Source organism: Oncorhynchus clarkii, chromosome 3 (genome assembly GCF_045791955.1).
Source record: "Oncorhynchus clarkii lewisi isolate Uvic-CL-2024 chromosome 3, UVic_Ocla_1.0, whole genome shotgun sequence".
Lineage (NCBI taxonomy): Eukaryota > Metazoa > Chordata > Actinopteri > Salmoniformes > Salmonidae > Oncorhynchus > Oncorhynchus clarkii.
Genome location: NC_092149.1, coordinates 36815355 through 36835244, shown reverse-complemented (window position 1 = coordinate 36835244; position 19890 = coordinate 36815355). Strand labels below are relative to the sequence as shown.

At 45.2% G+C, this 19890-nt stretch overlaps 1 protein-coding gene across 2 annotated transcripts in view; it reads right to left on the bottom strand.

Moving 5' to 3' along the window:
- Positions 1-17432, bottom strand: part of LOC139394588 (nuclear factor of activated T-cells, cytoplasmic 1-like) — a 76490-nt gene extending 59058 nt beyond the window's left edge. Inside the window, exons 1-3 of one of the 2 annotated variants that reach the window (XM_071142701.1) lie at positions 16804-17432; positions 12030-13146; positions 8381-8537 (exon numbers count right to left, since the gene is read on the bottom strand). In XM_071142701.1, coding sequence (XP_070998802.1) covers positions 8381-8537; positions 12030-13146; positions 16804-16936 — 1407 coding nt within the window. In that variant the 5' untranslated portion in view covers positions 16937-17432. Of the gene's footprint in view, positions 1-8380; positions 8538-12029; positions 13147-14786; positions 15061-16803 lie in introns of those variants that run through there. The other variant, XM_071142696.1, reaches the window with a different exon arrangement.
- Positions 17433-19890: the final 2458 nt, after the last annotated feature.

Sequence of the window (19890 nt, the reverse complement as noted above, 5' to 3'; positions counted from 1 at the left end):
AGCCCCAACAGCCAAACAATAGCTAGGTGAGAAGGCGATGCCTGTCAGTTCATTGAACATTTAGTCAACCTTAGAAAAACTAGAGTCATCTAAAACAACCAGGGCAACCATCTAGAACAACAAAAAACACCTAGAACAACCATAAAACAACCAGGACAAGCATCTGGAACAGTGCTCTGCAACCCTGTTCCTGGAGATACCATCCTGTTGGTTATTCGCTCCAACCCTATTCTAGTGCACCTGGTTCTAATGATTAGCTGGTTGATGAGCTAAATCGAGTTAGTTTACAACTGGGGTTGGAGCGAAAACCTACAGGATGGTATCTCTCCAGGAACAGGGTTGGAGAGCCCATCTACAACAACACTGTCTGCAGAAAGAAGCATGGGGGATGGCTGAAACCCATTCGGAGAGGGGGAAAATACTTCAACCTCGGGAGAAAATGGCAACTGTGCACATTCCTCAATGTGGTGAATGTTACCAAATATTTGGGAGAAGAATCCTGACCCAGGCCCATTTGCTAACCCAATGGACCACTTCCGGTACAACCAAATCTTTAGACCTCCCAGCTCCCAGGCAATGTTTGTTCAAGTGTGTGTGTGTGTGTATGTGTGTGTGTGTGTATGTGTGTGTGTGTGTGTGTGTGTGTGTGTGTGTGTGTGTGTGTGTGCGTGTGCGTGCATATGTGCATTTAATGTAGACTTGGAAAAATCTCCAAACCTAGAGACCCTCCAAAAATTGTGGATCCGTTCTGAACAGTCGACAGGCAAACCTCGCACTGGGTAATGGATGGACAGACCTCCATGGCTTCACACAGCTAGGTCCTTGACCACATCAGAGACCGTCACAAGAAATCACTTACACTCGACAGGTCCTAACCAAACAACGTCCATCTGAAAAAAATCCCACAAATTGCTCAATTATCTCCCCAGTACAAGAGTATCGTTTCAAAATCCCCGTCTTAAAGTTCAGTCTTATGGAAGTTCAGCGCGGCTGTGTCCGAGTGAAAACAGCGAGTCAAATGGAATAAGCGACCCGGTGTTTATTTAACGAATTGAGTCATAGAACAAAACACAGACCACATGTAACTTTATGACATCATCTGATTAATGGATTTATAATTGCCTTTGCAGGGGGGTCAGGGATTGGGAAGTAAGTGAAGGTAGAGAAATACGTCATTGGAATCTTGTAATCTCCAGTATTTTGTCTGCCTTGTTGGCCATGTTGACACTCAGTAACAACCCACTCTGCCAAACACAAAGGGGAATTACCAACCGAAGACACAATCAGCACGCATCTATGGAGGCAGTGAAGAAAGACTGAGTTAATTTTGCTCAAACTGATGATAAACTTGCCAGGTGACTGTGAAAACAAGTGAGGTGAGGGGGATCTACAAACAAAAGGCATAATTGGCTGGTGCGACATATCGAGTTATGCTCACGCCTGCCCATGCAGTAGCTCTCTGTTGGTGATTCTCAACACAGTACAGTACAGTACTAGACATATGCTATCCAAGGGTCTAAATAATGGACAAAACAGCAGCAATCATTACAAAATGATCTGGTTTTCTACTTCTCGACTTGATATCATCCCCTGATTCAGACATCAAGGGAACTAGTTAAGCAGGCTATAGCCTCCTTTTCTCCTTCACTTTCCCCTTTTTTCGTCTTCACAGCTCCACACAGTGTCTCCAGCATCTGTCCTGACCTGTGTGCTAGCCACACATGCTAGTCATCAGTGAGTTACACTGGGGTCAGGAGCTTCTTGAAGTCTATGTGTCTCCAGAGAGCACTTCATCCATGCGGTGACCTCACCAGCAGACGCCTCTCTCGGCTCGCCTTTTTATATTTGACTTACAGTGTCACCAGTGGTAATTACGCTTAGCCACCACATGCTACCAGTTACTTACACATAGACAAGTCGACCGAGAAGGAAGGAAAAGGTTGTACCATCATGCTACGACGGAACCGATGGAACCGGGCACGAGGTACCAGTTTGAAAACGCAAAACGGTCTGTTAAAAATGGCATAATTTCTTTATGATTTAAGAAAAGGCAGGCTGCCACTCTGCGAAGCCTGTGTCCTCCGTCCCTTTTGTACTTTGCACCTCGGTAGACTATGTTATTGAATTTCTTGGTGACCTCCAACCATTACCTTAGACTCAGCCTTCACGTGTCTGTGTATGGATAAACCACAAGAGGTGAAGTGTGTATGTGTGTTGGGGGGTAGTCTTTCTCCCTTCACTTTATCCCTTCACTCGGCAATGCTGCGGTAGCGCACGATGGCGGTGGGGTCCTACGGTGGGGTAGGGAAGTGATTAATGAGTTCAAGCAACCCTCAGTGATGCTTCCCGACAGCGAAAGGAACGCGCTAGGGTCCCCCCTGGGCGTTCTCCCTCAATTCATTTACCATATGTGCTCCCTCAACCCTCCTCTCCCCTATCCCCTATCTACCTCTTTCCCTCTCTGCTCCTGTGACCTTCCCTAGTCCACACACACCAACCACAAGCTGAGCGCAAAATGTACTTCTTCATTTTAAATCCTCACAAGGGCAATAAGAAAAGACAAAGTTGAGGAACCGTGGTGAAGTTTAAGCGTGGTTCAACGAGACAGGCTTTGCACACCTGTGAATCCTACCTGTGAATCCTCCAGCCATCTATGAGTCTAGACACACAGCCTAATCTTGACCAGATGAGTTTAGCTGAGCTGTGAATGTAGTCAAGCTGGGCTACGTATATTTATCTTTGAGATCATCTCAAACCGAATTTGAATCGAAGTGTCACACTACACCAGCTTCTGCCACTGCATGTGCCATATTACATTACACCTCTAACCACCATCTACTGGCAAGTTAGACAGCATCTCCTCTTCCAACACGTGCCATGCAGGATGGACCGAATCTCAAATAAAACCGTTTGTAGATGTCAGCTGAAGCATTAATTGTGTAATTGTACGCAGCTGGGATGTCTGGGTTTTGACGATGTGTAACTGCGAGGGTGTTGAGCTCAGAAACCAGAGCTCACCCCGTCCTTTTCCACCATTCATTTCACATGAACCATTACAGATCCATCACCACGGCTGCTAAAATTCAGCCCTGAGATGGTGGTGCTCCGAAGAGGTTTTTCCTATGGGCTTTCAAACCACGTTCGCTATGTTCTCTTTAATGAGAATCATGTGTCCCTGTCAGTGATAGCTTAACAAACTTTATGTTTTTTATTCTCTTTTTTTTGTAGCTGGTGCTTTATCACCTTGGTTTACGTACTGTTTATATAAAAACTCGACTTCACACTTGTCAGTGCTATGCTCAAGCTCCAGAGGCAGGCCCGGTTGAAATATGACTGAGAAAAGATTTGCACGTGTTTGTTTAAGAAAGTGACTTGCTGGTGAATAGCAGCACAGTCTGGGCTGTGGGGAGAGTGTGAATATGGGCCTGCACTGGAACGCTCTCATTCCCATCCAACTCTTTCTAGCTCCCAGAGATTTCATCACCGCCTGGAGAAATGTCATGACTCGTAGTCCACGTGACGCATGCAGCGGCAGGGAGAGAAGACAGGAAGCGGGGGAGAAGGGAGAGGAGGGAGCAGCTCAGGTTTTCCCCATTATCACGCTCCCTCTCTCAAGTGCTGACAGTCACACGGCAAGACTTCACCGTACCCAATTCAAACACTCATCCCAAGCTCTCTTTCCCTCCATACCGTCTTTATCATCATCTTTCTCCAGTGCCTCACAGTCATACAGTATTCGTATATCAACATGTGACGTTTTAATGTATCGGGTTTCCCAAAGTTCCAAATGGCACTTCTTTATACAAGCGACAAAGCGGCTATATTCCTCAACGTTTTTATTGAAGTGTATGCCCACAACGTTATGTAATCAAGGGCAACGTTTCAAGTCCTGGCCTAGACCAGCAAAGTCCAAGTTCCAAATAAAAGAACAACTTGTTACCAAAATGTGTAGGCATAACGTTTTAGCCAAGGTACAGGGTATTACATTTGGGCAGAGTGATGTGTAAATGATTTCAGTCTAACCCTGATATAAAGGCTGGTAACCAGTGTTTTGCCTCATAAATCTGGCGGCTTCTGGTCCTCACCTCAAACCAGTGAAAATGCAGGCATTTAGTCCAATTCTTTCCAGTTGCTGTTCAATAGTAATTAGTGGTTGCCCAGTATACCAAGGCTGTGAGTAAGGGAAGCCCCTCGGAGGCAGAAACACAGTTTCATGGGAACCCTAACTGCTCCTCGGGACAGCCACGACTGCCCCTTGTAGAGCAGTACACGGTCGTGTTCAGTAGGGACAAAATGAAAATACAAAAATGCTCTCGAAATGAAATGAAACAGGGAAGTACGATCAGAACTTTTACAATAAGAAATGCTAATGTTCATTTCTGTTTGCGAAACGTTTCACTACGGTGTTCGTCGATGAACACAACCCAGGAGTCTGCATGGAAGAACCAAAGGCGTCTTTCATGTTTTCAACAAGAAGTGGCACCGGATTTAAAACACAATAAATTACCGCCTTTAAAGCGAACGTACATTTACTGTAGCTGTTGCTGAAGACGTTACACAGCCAGCATAGATGTCAAGGGGAAACGTCACATGTTCGACCAGCAGCACATCTATACGCTAAGGCCCTTCATGTCATCCTAAAAGAAAAAGACAAAGGTTGCTGTACTGTCCTGTAACACACAGTTCTACCAGATGGTTACGCCAAGCACGCATTCATGCGGATGAGAGACACATTCTGTCTACCATGCCTTCGTTTTCCAAACAGAGAGTTAACGAGAGCCTGTCGTAGTAAGGCAGGCCCTGCAGGCCCAGTTATTATAATTACAGTATATACTCTATTCATATGTCGTACACTGTGGGATGGGTCTAATACTCTACAGGTGTTGTCTAACACTGCGAGCCCTGTGAGTGTTCCTATGTGTTTCCTATGGTTTCCTGTCTCAATGTAAACCTGAATGAAATTTCCCGAGAGGTTCACATCCCAGGTTGCTACCCCTCAATGCAAATATAATTCCATGTAATTCCACTTTGGCAATCATTCAATTCCATCATAATATTGGTTTCTTTGGAAAAACTCATCCATCATGAAGTGGTGGCCTTCGGGGTGTAAAGGGAGGTAGAGGATTTTTCCTGAGCATGCCTTTGTAAACTGTGTTGTAGACGTTGGACATAACTGTGGTGAGAGGAGGGGGAGCCTGGTGAATCATCAGGGGGAGACCGGGGAGGGTAGTTGGGGTAGAGCAGAGGACCCTCCATCCCGTTAATGGGCGCTGTGGTCTGCAGCCAGTAAGTAAAGTGGAAAAGTGGCCGCAGGGGTCAGGACGTGGTACATCATCATGAGAAGGGGCTGAGAGGGGCTGAGAGGCCTGCACTGTAGGTCTGCAAACAAATGATGGAATGTTGGATCGAGGAGCCAGAAAGGAAACTGGTGGGGGTGAGGGGTTACGGACAGCAGAGTGCAGACAGTGTACCGCATAATCTGGAGGTTTCCATCAGTGTGGGGCTGTGGCAACAGGCTGCAGCTCGGAGCCTCCCCAGATTTACGTCTTCATCTTGCAAGAGGGGCCGGTGGAGAGCGGTATGGTGGAGGAGACGGAGCTAGGAGCTGAGCATGATGTCACCGTTAGAAAGGGAAGCTTCCTAAACAAAGGGGAGCCTGTGTGTTTGGCAGCCGGGATAAGAAAAACACCTCTGTTCATTATGTAGGAGCTACAGGAGGACTTCCGTGCTAGAAAATTGAGTGGTCATGAAGACAGAAACAGTGGCAGTGTAAAGATAGCAAACATTGTTTTGAGTAACATTGTTTTTCAGTCAGGTGTTTGTCAGTCAGTGTTCTTGGGGTCATAGCGCGTGTTACAACGCTTCATTGACTGATAGGTTAGAGACACAGTGTCTCATCGTGTTTTTCACCATGTTATTTTTTAAACTGTTGTGCACAGCGATGGAATATGTCACAATCACTCAAAGGTGTTGTGCCTGTCCAGCACTGGTGTCCAGTGCTGGTGTTTGTGCAGGTTTAGCCAGAATTGGGAATGTCGGTGTGGGAGAGAGGTTTGAGGAATGAGCGGCTCATGAGGAGCAACATCGGCAGTGAAGCGGAGGCCCCCTGGGCCAGGATGGTGGTGGGGGAGGAGGCATCGGACGGGCTCTGGGACTAGTCTCACCTCACCCTACCCCTCCTCCTCTCCCTCCACCGAACCTCAGGGCCACCCGGGCCCTAATCAGCAGGAAGCAGAGTCTCTCTGGGGGTAACACAGCCGAGACCCAGCTGCCTGCCTGCGTGGTGACTCCCTGTGCCCTCCCTCTCTCCCTCTTTCCTCTGCGCCGCTCCCTCCCTCTGCCCTCCCTACACCCTTCCACCGCCTCACTCTCTCTGTCTGCCCTCATAACATCTCTCTCTCTCCCTCCATCTCCCTCTCTCTGTCTGCCCTCATAACATCTCTCTCTCCCTCCATCTCCCTCTCTCCCTGTCCTCGCACATCACTAAACACTCACCCATTTTCCATGATTGCACCACCCACCGATCGCCTGCCACTCATTGCTCATAACAGCAGGGCACCCCAGGGACTACAACATGCCCTATCACCCCTATCCAGCCTCCCTGGGGACTGCACAGGATGAGTGAAGAAAGAGAGAGAGAGCGAGAGAGAGAGAGAGAGAGAGAGAGAGAGAGAGAGAGAGAGAAAGCGAGAGAGAGAGAGAGAGAGAGAAAGAAAGAGAGAGAGAGAGAGAGAGAGAGAGAGAGAGAGAGAGAGAGAGAGAGAGAAAGAAAGAAGAGGAGGAGAAAGAGATATTTGCCTCCACATCCTACACATAGGGGAGAGATATGATGAAATCCTGTCTTCATTTTGCAAACGCTGTGTGTGTTTGCGTGTGTATCAAGTATTTACCTGACCTTCAGCATTAATCGTTCTCTGCCAACAAACTTCCAGTCAGAAGCTTGATTCTTATTTTCCCAGAGATTCTAATTCACTCCAAATATAATATTCGAGGTGTTGAATCATTGTTCCATAAAAGTAAAAAATGTGAACAATGTGAGTGGGTGAGAATATGCGCGTCACTAGAGCAGCTGTCATTCTGTTTATCGGAACCATCGCAATATTACCACCATAGACTGGCACACAGTTGCTAATACCTTATTCAGTACTCTATACGGAATAAAAATTGACACAAGTGATATTGGCTCTTTCAATTCATCTTTCCTCGATTCCTCACATCCTCTCTCCTTCCCTGCTTCACAAAAAGGCATTGGAGTAGAACATCTGAGGGGAGGGATCTTGGACCTTCTCCAATACAGCTGAGAAGGAGGCGAGGAAATAGGCTCTGAGGAATCAAAAACGTGCCTCGAAAAGAAAAAGAAAGGGCCTCGATGCTTGAGGCTCTCAATAGAGATTCATCAGGGTTTATGCAGGCTTGTAGGGTGTTGGAGTTTCTTCTCAATTCACTTCACTCAAGTATCTGTGAAGTAAGACAGTAACTGTCCTCGTCATTACCATCACCTACCTGGGAAAATTGTCCCACACGTACACACACAGGATGCTAATTCCCTAATCCTGATTCCCTCCTTAGACCCCCTTAAAGACTGACATACAGCCTGAGTCACAAACTAAATCAAGTTCAGTTTCACCTGCTATAACACTGAACGTTGGTCAAAGTCTCTCAGTGCAACATGGGATGGCAGGGGAGTAAAATGTCAACGGTACACAAAGGGTTTTAATGAATGGGTGTAATTACTTTCATTTTGAGCGAGAAACTGAAGCTTGAGTGGCTATGTCTATAACACCTTGTTGGGCGCGACAGCTGTTGTCAGAAGTGAAACTCAGCAGGTTACGTTGTGCTGAAAAGATCTATTTGAAGAACAAAAAAACGGGCTGCAGTGCTAACAATACATGCTGAGTGTTTTGGAGAGAAGCAGGAACCATCAAGTCGGAGAGAAGAGAAGAGGGTTTGCTCAGCCCTTCTGAGAGGCAATGTGCTATGCTATACTTGTATTTGCTTTGCATTTATATATAAGCTATGTGCTGTTATATTTATACACAGTGAATATATAATGACACACACACAACCCCCCCCCCCCATACACACACTACTGTCTTAGTAGCCTAACAGGGTCCCCACCTTGAGTAAACCAACATGTCCAAACAGTGTGACGGCCTTAGAGAGAAAGGAGCTCTGTGTTGGGCCGCTGTGGTGAGAGTGACGTGAGCTCTAGAAGCCTTGCCAAGCACAATACTGAGAGGTGATGGTCCTGCTCCATGCTAATTGTGTCAATATGTGCAACTGCTAGCCACAGTGACCTCTTACTGCAGTACTCCTGGCTTCAAGGGACATTCATAATAGAGAACACACACATACACACACACGTTATTGAGATAGGTACCTGTACGACCGGATGACCTCCAGACGGAGCTTTGACTGCCCCGCGGCTGCCCTCTGTCTCGTAGTGGGCACGGTGGTGGGACTTGGGCTGCATCTCGATCTGCAGACTGTACGGGCCAGAGCAAGACGGCAGCTGCCAATCCAGGGCAGGCAGGGAGCTATGATGAAGAGAGACCGTGCTTGGTACTTTGTGGAACATATAGATATAATATAATATATAATCATAAAAATAAGAATCTACAGAATAGCTTGGTCCCAGCTGCATAACTTTTCTATAGCTATCATGCAATACATGGACGTAAATGCTTGGCACGACAATGAACAAAACCAGAAAGGAGTTGGATACAATAGAAACGGACAGGACCACCAGGCGACCTACAAACACGCACCCACGCACGCACAAAGACGGATCCGTTTCACTTTAATCCAGATCTCTGTTTCCCTTGTTTAATAACGTCCTGATCCTTTCCATTTCATCATTGGCTCTGATCTAATCAATTGAAGTCATAGCCTGACGTATGTAGTTCCTAAACCCTGGGCAATAATGGCTCTTTTGATGAAAACTAAATTAAACTAAATGAAAGAAGCATGTGGTCTGGATAGTCTGCTGTGTTTAAAAAAAATCTTGCTGTAACAGGTGTCGACAAGTGGACTCTTAGAAAAAAGGGTTCCAAAAGGGTTCTTCAGCTATCCCCATAGGAGAACCCTTTGTGGTTCTAGGTAAAACCGTTTTTGGTTCCAGGTAGAACCATTTTGGGTTCCATGTAGAACCCTCTCTGGAAAGAGTTCTACCTGGAACCAATAAAGGGCTCCACTATGGGGACAACCAAAGACCCCTTTTAGGTTTTAGATAACAATTTTTTTCCTAAGTGTGTGGAGGGGGCATAGCCATTTCAGCAGCACAATTATACAACATGCCCATAGGCTTAACGTAGTGCATTGGTGGAATCAATAATACAAGTAGAGCTACAGTGGAAGTCGGAAGTTTACATACACAAAAAAATTCCTTGTCTTAGGTCAGTTAGGATCACCACTTTATTTTAAGAATGTGAAATGCCAGAATAATAGCAGAGAGAATTCTTTATTTCAGCTTTTATTTTGTTCATCACATTTCCAGTGTGTCAGAAGTTTACATACACTCAATTAGTATTTGATAGCGTTGCCTTTAAATTGTTTAACTTGGGTTTCGGGTAGCCTTCCACAAGCTTCCTCCTGACAGAGCTGGTGTAACTGAGTCAGGTTTCTAAGCCTCCTTACTCGCACACACTTTTCAGTTCTGCCCACAAATTTTCTATAGGATTGAGGTCAGGGCTTTGTGATGGCCACTCCAATACCTGGACTTTGTTGTCCTTAAGCCATTTTGACACAACTTTAGAAGTATGCTTGGGGACAAGTGCATTTGGAAGACCCATTTGCGAGCAAGCTTTAACTTCTTGACTGATGTCTTGAGATGTTAATATATCCACATAATTTTCCTTCCTCATGAGGCCATCTTTTTTTGTGAAGTGCACTAGTCACTCCTGCAGCAAAGCAACCCCACAACATGATACTGCCACCCCCGTGCTTCACGGTTGGGATGGTGTTCTTCGGCTTGCAAGCCTCCACCTTTTTCCTCCAAACATAACTTTGGTCATTATGGCCAAACAGTTCTAGTTTTGTTTCATCAGACCAGAGGGCATTTCTCCAAAAAGTACGATCTTCGTCCCCATGTGCAGTTGCAAACTGTAGTCTGGCTTTTTTATGGCGGTTTTGGAGCAGTGGCTTCTTCCTTGCTGAGCGGCCTTTCAGGTTATGTCGATATAGGACTCGTTTTACTGTGGATATAGATACTTTTGTACCTGGTTCCTCCAGCATCTTCACAAAGTTATTTGCTGTTGTTCTGGGATTGATTTGCACTTTTCGCACCAAAGTACATTAATCTCTAGGAGACAGAACGAGTATCCTTCCTGAGCGTTATGACGGCTGCGTGGTCCCATGGTGTTTATACTTGCGTACTATTGTTTTTACAAATTAACGTGGTACCTTCACGCATTTGGCAGTTGCGCCCAAGGATGAACCAGTCTTGTGGAGGTCTACAATTTTTTTATCTGAGGTCTTGGCTGATTTCTTCAGATTTTCCCATGATGTCAAGCAATGAGGCACTGAGTTTGAAGGTAGGCCTTGAAATACATCCACAGGTACACCTCCAATTGACTCAAATGATTAAAATTTGCCTATCAGAAGCCTCTAAAGTCATGACATCATTTTCTGGAATTTTCCAAGCTGTTTAAAGGCACAGTCAACTTAGTGTATGTAAACTTCTGACCCACTGGAATTGTAAAACAGTGAATTATAAGTGAAATAATCTATCTGTGAAGAATTGTTGGAAATATGACAAAGTAGATGTCCTAACCGACTTGCCAAAAGTATTGTTTGTTATTAACAAGAAATTTGTGGAGTGGTTGAAAAAACTAGTTTTAAATACTCCAACCTAAGTGTATGTAAACTTCAGAGTTCAACTGTATCATCAAAAATCATTTAATCCCACATAGTTGTTTATTTAAAAATAAAGGTCTAACCAAGTAACCAGACAACTGTCTGACACACCCGAAAGACCATTGGTATCTCAGAAAGTGTCACACCTGGCCACTCATAATATCATTGTTCAGATGTCGCGAGGGAATTAGCCTATCTTCCCATGTGAAGACTGCAGAGATATTGAACCAAAACAAACATTTGCGAGACAATATTTCACTGCGCCGGATGCCTGTGAAGCATAAAACCCCTGACAAAGGCTGGCCATGAAAAGCAATCTCTGGCATCCTCTTGGAACTTTCAGTGTGTTTGTTGACCCAAAACTAACTGATTTCCCCCCTCTCAGGCTTTATCTGGGCTGGCTGAACATTACATCATGTTTAGTGGCCAAAGAGGAGGGGAGGCACATGTCTAGCACGGGGAAGCCGGTTGTGTGATTACCCCACCAACTGTTTCCTTGAGCAGGCTTGTCACCATCACTTCCTGTCTCTGCATTATCTTAATCAAACATTTGATTTCCAACAGGAAAGTGTGCCAGGGCAGGAAAGAGAAAAGGAAAGGGTCGCCGTGAACTGAAAAGGTTGCCTTGCTAAGAAGGGAGTCTGTGTGTTTATGTCTATCTGTGTGTATTGTTTGTGTGGGGGTTTCCATGGTAACATGGCACATGTGCTACACTACTCCTCCCTGCAAAATATGATTTATGAAATGTTTTGTATCTTCAAAGGGAAGCCCTCTTGGAAGCGCTACAGCGACTACTGCCTTTCGCCGCGGTCTTTGAAGACAACAACTATTTGGCACTTGCAATATATAAACAAGTGTAATTTTGGAAAAAGACAAGACCTGGGATGGCAAAATAGCCGTGCAAGTGGAGGAACTGTTTTCCGTGTGGGAAAATAAAGGAGTAGACCTTGGGTTGGATGTAAGTCCATAAATCTTTTGAAATAAGTCAACACCTCCATGAGCTTCATCGTCTTTTTCAAGGCCTAATAACACTTAACTATGCTGCCTTATGTTCTAAGTGACTTCCGTGCCAACGTCAACATTTGTTTGTTTTAAACTGCTGATAATAAATGATTATACAGTACAATTAATTGACCCAAGACTTCCCAGTCCAGCAGTATTTAATTTCCACCTACCTGAGGTAGGGCTTTGGCTTGGACCAGGAGTAGGGTTGCTGGGGCACGTCTAGGAAGCCCCCACAGTAGTTCTCCTTCTTGAAAGGCAGGCGGGAGATGTAGTCCTCCTGGAGGAGCTCGCTCCCAGGGCCCATCTCCTCTCCTCCCGGCTCCGTCTTCAGGCTCATCGTGGGGCTGTGGTCTAGGTTGGTTTTGCGGGCCTTGACGGGGATTCCCTCGCCCATGTCGACCACTCCGTCGGTGGTGAGGGCGTTGATGGCCGCCACGATGGCAGAGTTGGTGTACTGGTTGGTGTTGACCAGCCAGCTGTCGTCTGTGACGCTGACCCTGGGCGAGCCGCGCGGGGAAGGTGTGGACGACTGGTTGGGCGAGTAGGTTGGCTGTCTGTAGGTGGTGCTGTTGAAGCTGTATTTCCTCTTCCCCACACCAACGCCGCCACCTCCTCCACTGCAAGCCGGAGAGTTGGGCCTGGAGCTTCCACAGGGCCCTTGCCCCGCCCAGCCCTCCTCGGCTTGGGCCCCGATCTGGGGGGAGGTGGAAGGTGAGTGGCGGGGGGAGGTCGATGGGGGGCCGAGAGGAGCGTGTGGGCAGGAGAGGAGAGAGGACGAGCCTTTCGGAGAGACGCAAGGAGACTGCCATGGCGAGTTCTGGGGTGAGTTGTCATAGTTGTAAAAGCCAGACTCGTAGGACGACGCATCCGAGTTGCAGCTACGTGATGACACGCTGCTGGCCGGGCTGAGGCAACTGGGGTCGCGGTAGCCATCGGCATTTGGCAGCGTCAGGGTCACAATGGAGTTGACCCCCCGCTTGTGGTGGACGATGTGGTCCATGGTGCTGCTCTCCTCCACCTCCTCCTCAGGGTACTGGTGGTAGGCTGTGATCTCGATGCGAGGACTCTCCAGGGCCGGGGCCCCGTTAGGCCTCAGGCCGTGGGACATGTAGTAGCCCTGGGCTGGGTTGTGGTTGTTGTGATCGTGGAGACCGTAGCCTGTCTGGTGGCAGGAGGACACAGAGATAATGGGGCTGGACTGCATCGTGTGGTACTGGGTGGCCAGACAGGGGTTTCCCATGCCCAGTGGCAGGGACAGGCTGACATTTGGAGTGTAGCTATATGCATCTGGAAAATACAAACACACGAGGGCATTGTAAATATTGGCCACCATATAAACATTTTTTTTTTTACAAGTTGATGCTTTGTAAAATGCACTTTTTCTCACTTCTAAATCCAAGACATCAACAGTATTTCTCATGGAGTTTTGGTAACAATTTACATTAGGTCACCTATGTATTCATAAAGCCTTTATAAAAGCTATATTACAGGTCCTAAAACATAGCAGGCTAGCAGATACCCATAGACTTCCAGTCATTGTGCTAATGCCAGTTAGCATTAGCTCTCAAAACTACCTCTAACTTATTTCATACTGGACACAGAGACACACAAATGGTATCCATGAGTTCATCTGACTTTGGGGGAGTACATAATGGGCTGCATTGCCAAAAATCCCAAATGATCCTTTAAACCCTATGTCTATTGAGCTGATCAACGTCCAATGAAATGTGTGAGATATCAGCAGATTGTTAACAGTCCATCTGGAGCTGTGCAGAGATCCACAGTGTGCTCTCTAGACTACAGGACCTCCTCCACCAAAGCAGTGACGGATACCTTATTTGATTGATCGCTTCACTCACTGAGTGAATTAGGGCTCGCCCATGTTGAACACTAACAGCACTCTGCTTTGCTCTGAGCTTGTGATTAAGTCGGAGGGTTTACAGCTGCTGAGGCATCGCACACATACAGAATACACGCTCAGGCACAAATGGTTGGACACACATTCACACAGACATGCATACTGCACACGTAAACACAAATGCATACAGTACATACACACATTATCTGCCATACACACACACACACACACAAACACAGAAACAGGGCAACAGCAGCAGCACTTAGTGAGCAAACCTCCCCTTCTGTTACGATTTTACATAAGAAAGATCTTTAAGCCCTAACATTTACTTGAAAAAGGGTACACAATTGTTACAATATAATGCTTTATGTCTGATAAGGGCCATTTTACTATCTCAGATGAAAACCAACCACATGTTGTGCAGTGTACTCAAGTAGGGCAATCCCCTTACAGCTTGTGTGCTATATTCATTAACCGCAGCTCTATGCAAACAGCACATCACATGAAATGATGAACCTGTCATGCACCACAGAATACGTGGGTAGACTGTCTAAAATTAGTTCATGACAGACTATTTCCAGAAACAGTGGCAGGTCAAATTCTAATTGTATCTAGCAGGTCATAAAGTTATTTTTGTTTTTGTTTTGCTCAATGAAGCAATTAACAGTAGTACGAAACGTTACATGCGCACAAACTAACATTAGAGCACATTATGGCGGAGAAAGCAAAGGAAGGGCAATAACAAAGCTTGCAATTAAAAGGGAAGCAAACAACTACATTATTCGATTTTCTCATATCTGAAATCATAATAAATGACAAGCCTAAATGCCACTATGTAAATGATTCTGCTAAGCAAAATACAAAACGTGTATTGTCCTATCCTTATTGTTAATTACACACCAAAAACACGAACAAAGCACGTAAATAAGATGAAAATAATCACACCAGGCTCAACTGCATAATGTAAAAACATACAAACAGAGCAAAATAAATCCCCCAAACAGTTTGAGCAACCACAAGTTCAGGAAGACACACCAACCCCCCCATCCAGAGATCCGTCACCACCCACCTCTGTCAGGCCTGTGGCCACACTCTCCCCCTTGGCTGTACTCAAACAAAAAGTTGAAGTCAAACTCTGGTTCTTCACGAAGGGAGCTCATCTTTGCCTCAGCTTAAGGGTGATGAGAACAGCCTCCAACACATCAGCTCTAACGATTGTCTGTCTCTGTCTCTTTTGTCTTCTCCTTTCCTCTTTAGAGATGCTGTTCTGTTCTGGTGCTCGTTCCTGACAGACACTTCAGTAGTGCTGAGGATGCAAATCTCTTTCTCACTCCACCTAATGTGACTTAGAGGAGGGGTGATACACACCAACTGACTACAGGCTGACAGCAATTTGATTTTCCCTCTTCCGTGTGTGTGTGTGTGTGTGTGTGTGTGTGTGTGCGCATGTGCGTGTGTGTGGCGCACACTATGCTTCAGCACACTCTCTGTTTCTAACACATGAGCTCCATCCACCCACACACGTCGGGACTTTCACTCAATTGTGTTATCTCTGCAGAGCTTGAGCTTTGCATTTCTGGGTTGCATCTGCTGAATGCTGAACTAACAGTGACAGATAGCAAATTGGGGGTGAGAGCCCTATGGAATAACGATATTTCAAATCCAAGAAAAACAATCTGACTCTGTTTCGGTGACTCGCTTTCAGGAATCGTTTATGACAGTGAGTAATCACATCTGCAAATTCATGGTGATATTAATATGGATAGTGCATACACGTTTGCAGTTTAAAGTGACGAACATGGGATGCGTTTCTCTCTCGCACCATATTCCAAAATGTTTTAACTCTGATTTTGTTATTACCATCCATAAATCCTTTTTTCCCCCAGAACATGGAACCAAGTCAATCTGCATGTCTCACACAGATGGTGTGGCTCTGCTTGGCCCAGACAGAGTGAACCTCAGGAAGAGCTAGGTGGTCACAGAAGGTAATCTGTAGGCTCAGAAAATCAGGGGCTTTAGTGGATTGCAGTCAGTTTTCACGGGCACCTTTTTTTTGAGTGGCTAAGTCACCGCAGAGACAGGGGTTGCGTGCGTGTGGGCATGATGGTACAGGCTACTATACTGGGTCACAGAGAAAGAGGTCTGACTGTGTGTCTGCAACACTGCAGTTGTCAGCAGACTGGTGAAGAAGAGTGGTTCTGCGAATACCCCAGCCAAGCAAGCTACACACAGAAACACACACACACAAAGCGTGCTCGCGAACACAGACAGACAGACAGACAGACAGACAGACACACACACACACACACACACAGACGCACATGTGTCTGCTATTCATTATGAGTCTGACGAGGGACTGAAATGAATAATAACACAGCCCCCACCAGTCCACGTCTCAAAACCTCAAAGGCAAATTAAATCCCCAAACCACAAAAAAGTCCATGGCATCAGCACTGGAATACTTCTGTAACCTAGGTTACTTTATGAATTAAGTGGCAAGGCAAATAGAGCACGGTCAGTGAGTTGGATGGTCCAGGTATGTGTGCACGCATGATGTAGACTCCTCAAGGTTGAAAAGCACAACCATGAAAACATACATAAATAGTTGCAATCAACATGGTCAAATAAATGCATCAACATGTGGGCTGTGAATGACTGATTATTGACAGTAAGGGCATTGTGAAACCTGGAGGAGAAAAAAAAATACAAATGACTGTATCCTACTAAGTACAGCGTACCTTGCACTCAAATGCCGCCTACACGTTGCTATAAAAGTGTCACTCGCTCACTTCGGGCCCTGGTTATCATATGGATGCCGCTCACCGTGTCAGGTATTGCGCGGCTAGGAGACTTCTGTATTGAAAACACCGACACCTATTGGTAGCTGAAGAATCCTTCCCAAACCGTTGCAACTATTGTGGTGTATAACTTGATAATAATAGGCATGATTTCATTTATAGCGACGGACGATTTGAGAATCGTTAAAGTCAACATGACACAAGCAAGCACTGCAGTCAGATAATAACTTTTGAACATTGCCACGTCAAATGAACGGACAATATAGGCTACACAGTAAAGCCGGTTACCTTCTTCTGCAGACTTCATCTCGGTAGCGAGAGAGGTGAGAAAGTGCAATCCTCTTTCCTTTCCCAAAGCCGCTGGGAGGACTGGACCAAAGTTGAATTTGGAGCTGAGTCTCAAACAGCTGGTATCCTGCATTCAACTAGCGATTGGTCTACTTTTGTGGTTGTGACGGTTGGCAATAATATCACAGGCAGTAAGTACCATATGAGAAGCGCGGAAAAAAACGAACTATTTTAGACTGTAGAAGTGTGCATTAGTCAAAACAAAAAGAAACGCATCATTTGTCAATAAAGAAAGTAAACTCGAATGCTGATTTTGAGATTCATTCAAACACTTTCATCCATGTGACAGCACTCCAATAGAAACTGAAATGGAAAAGAGAGCAAAGTATTGCGATGGGCTTATCTTCACAGCACTTTCTCACACACTCGGGGTTGGTCTGATGGTTAGATGAGTGTTGCTGTCGTTCCGTTGTGCTTTAGCCTAATTAAGATGTCCAGAGACTCCCGGTGGCTGTGACACAGGGCTTGTCAGAAGGGGTTGGCTCCATCCCTTTTAAAGCAGGAAAACACCTCCTGTTCAGCGCGCCGCCCCTCTAGGAATAACGTCACCGCTGCCTACTAGCTCCTTTCTGGAAGACTGACGATGCTTGATCGAGTCCGCAAAGGGATTCCATTTGTTGTAGACGTGGGAGGTGTTTTGGACTATTTATTTTGGGGCTTTCATTGCTCACCTTTCAGGTCAGTTTGGGCAGTTTTGAATGCGGATAACCTAGTTCAGGAGTATTCTACCCGAGGTCCGAGGCCCCTTGGAGGTTTGCTGATGCATTGCAAGGGGTCCGCAAAAATGTATATAAAAACTAAAGAAAGTGGAACAAATATTTTTGATATATTTCAATGTTGTATTGAATATCGTTAGCAAGAACAGAATAACGACGTTTTTATTACATACCCACAGTAGAAAATAGGATAATATCCTCTAACTTTTTATTTCTCAACTACTAATATTGAGGAAATAGCCTTGGTCGCTGGCTGCTGGTAAGCTTTCTTGACTTGAACATACATTTTTGCCATCACACTAACCTTCTTTTAACCAGGTAAACAGCTGCTCTGAGAGAAAATGTGTTTGGAGTGACCTTTCTAGCTAATTGGCTATGTTAGTTTACACGTCCTCTTCCAATTATAATGTGGGGAGGTCAAATTAATGAAAAACAGTTTTAAAAATCAACTAAACCTATTTATTTTAAAATATTGTGGTGGCCGGGTGCATGCAAGCTGACATTCCTGTGGCTGGCTGCCGGTTTAAGCGGGCAGTGTGTCAAGAAGCAGTGTGGCTTGGCCGGGTTGTGTTTCGGAGGATGCACGGCTCTCGACTGAGTCCGTACGGGAGTTGCAGCGATGGGACAAGACTGTACCTACCAATTGGATATCACGAAAAAGGGGTAAAAAGTTTTTAAAAAAAACACAATAATACACAAAAATTCAAACGAATGATGGGGACCCCGGGGTCCCTGGGCAAGAAAAGGTTGAAGACCCCTGGCCTAGTTCATAAATAACTTGAACATCCATAGCCACAGTTACTAGTGTATGACCTCATTAGAATTGTATTACAACACAAAAGCCAGGTGAGTGCAAATAGTATTGACCTGGGTAAAAAAGTCCAAATATACTCACTCCACAAATACCAAAATTAGACTAGCCTAACCTACCATATACATTACAGAGGTCTTGAAATTGTACTGAATTTAAATGCAAATTGTAAAGTGTTGGTCCCATGTTAGATGTTTTTCCATAAGCACAAAAAGCTTATTTCTCAAAAATGTTGTGCACTCATTTATTTACATCCCTGTTAGTGAGCATTTCTCCTTTGCCAAGATAATCCATTCACCTGACAGGTGTGGCATATCAAGCTGATTAAACCACATGAGCATTATGCAGGTGCACCTTGTGCTGGGGACCATAAAAAGCCACCCTAAAATGAGCAGTTTTGTAACACAACACAACGCCACAGATGTCTCAAGTTTTGAGGGAGCTTGCAATTGGCATGCTGAGTGCAGGAATGTCCACCAGAGCTGTTGCCAGAGAATTGAATGTCCATTTCTCTACCATATGCCACCTCCAACATCGTTTTAGAGAATTTGGCAGTACATCCAACTGACCTCACAACTTGTCTTCTTGCTCAGTTGTGCACCGGGGCCTCCCACTCCTCTTTCTATTCTGGTTAGAGAGAGTTTGCGCTGTTCCTGTGAAGGGAGTAGTGCACAGCGTTGTACAAGATCTTCAGTGTCTTGGCAATTTCTTGCATGGAATAGCCTTAATTTCTCAGAGCAAGAGTAGACTGACAAGTTTCAGAAGAAAGTTCTTTGTTTCTAGCCATTTTGAGCCTGTAGTCGAACCTACAAATGCTGATACTCCAGATACTTAACTAGTCTAAAGAATGCCAGGTGTACTGCTTCTTTAATTAGCACAACAGTTTTCAGCTGTACTAACATAATTGAAAAAGGGTTTTGTAATGATCAATTAGCCTTTTAAGATGATAAAGTTGGATTAGCTAACACAACGTGCCATTGGAACTGTTACGGTTTTCTTCGGGTGAAGGAGAGTCGGAACAAAATGCAGCGTGGTATTCTTGATACATGTTTAATGATGATGAAAAAAACGAACAATACACAAACAACAAACGTAACGTGAAACCCTATACAGCCTCTCTGGTACAAACACAGAGACAGGAACAGTCACCCACGAAACACTCAAAGAATATGGCTGCCTAAATATGGTTCCCAATCAGAGACAACGATAAACACCTGCCTCTGATTGAGAACCACTCCAGACAGCCATAGACTTTGCTAGAGAACCCCACTAAACCACAATCCTAATACCTACGAAAAACCCCAAGACAAAACACACCACATAAATAAACCCATGTCACACCCTGGCCTGACCAAAATAATAAAGAAAACACAAAATATAAAGACCAGGGCGTGACAGGAACACAGGAGTGATGGTTGCTGATAATCGGCCTCTGTACGCCTATGTAGATATTCCATAAAAAATCTGCAATTTCCAGCTACAATATTAATTTACAAAATG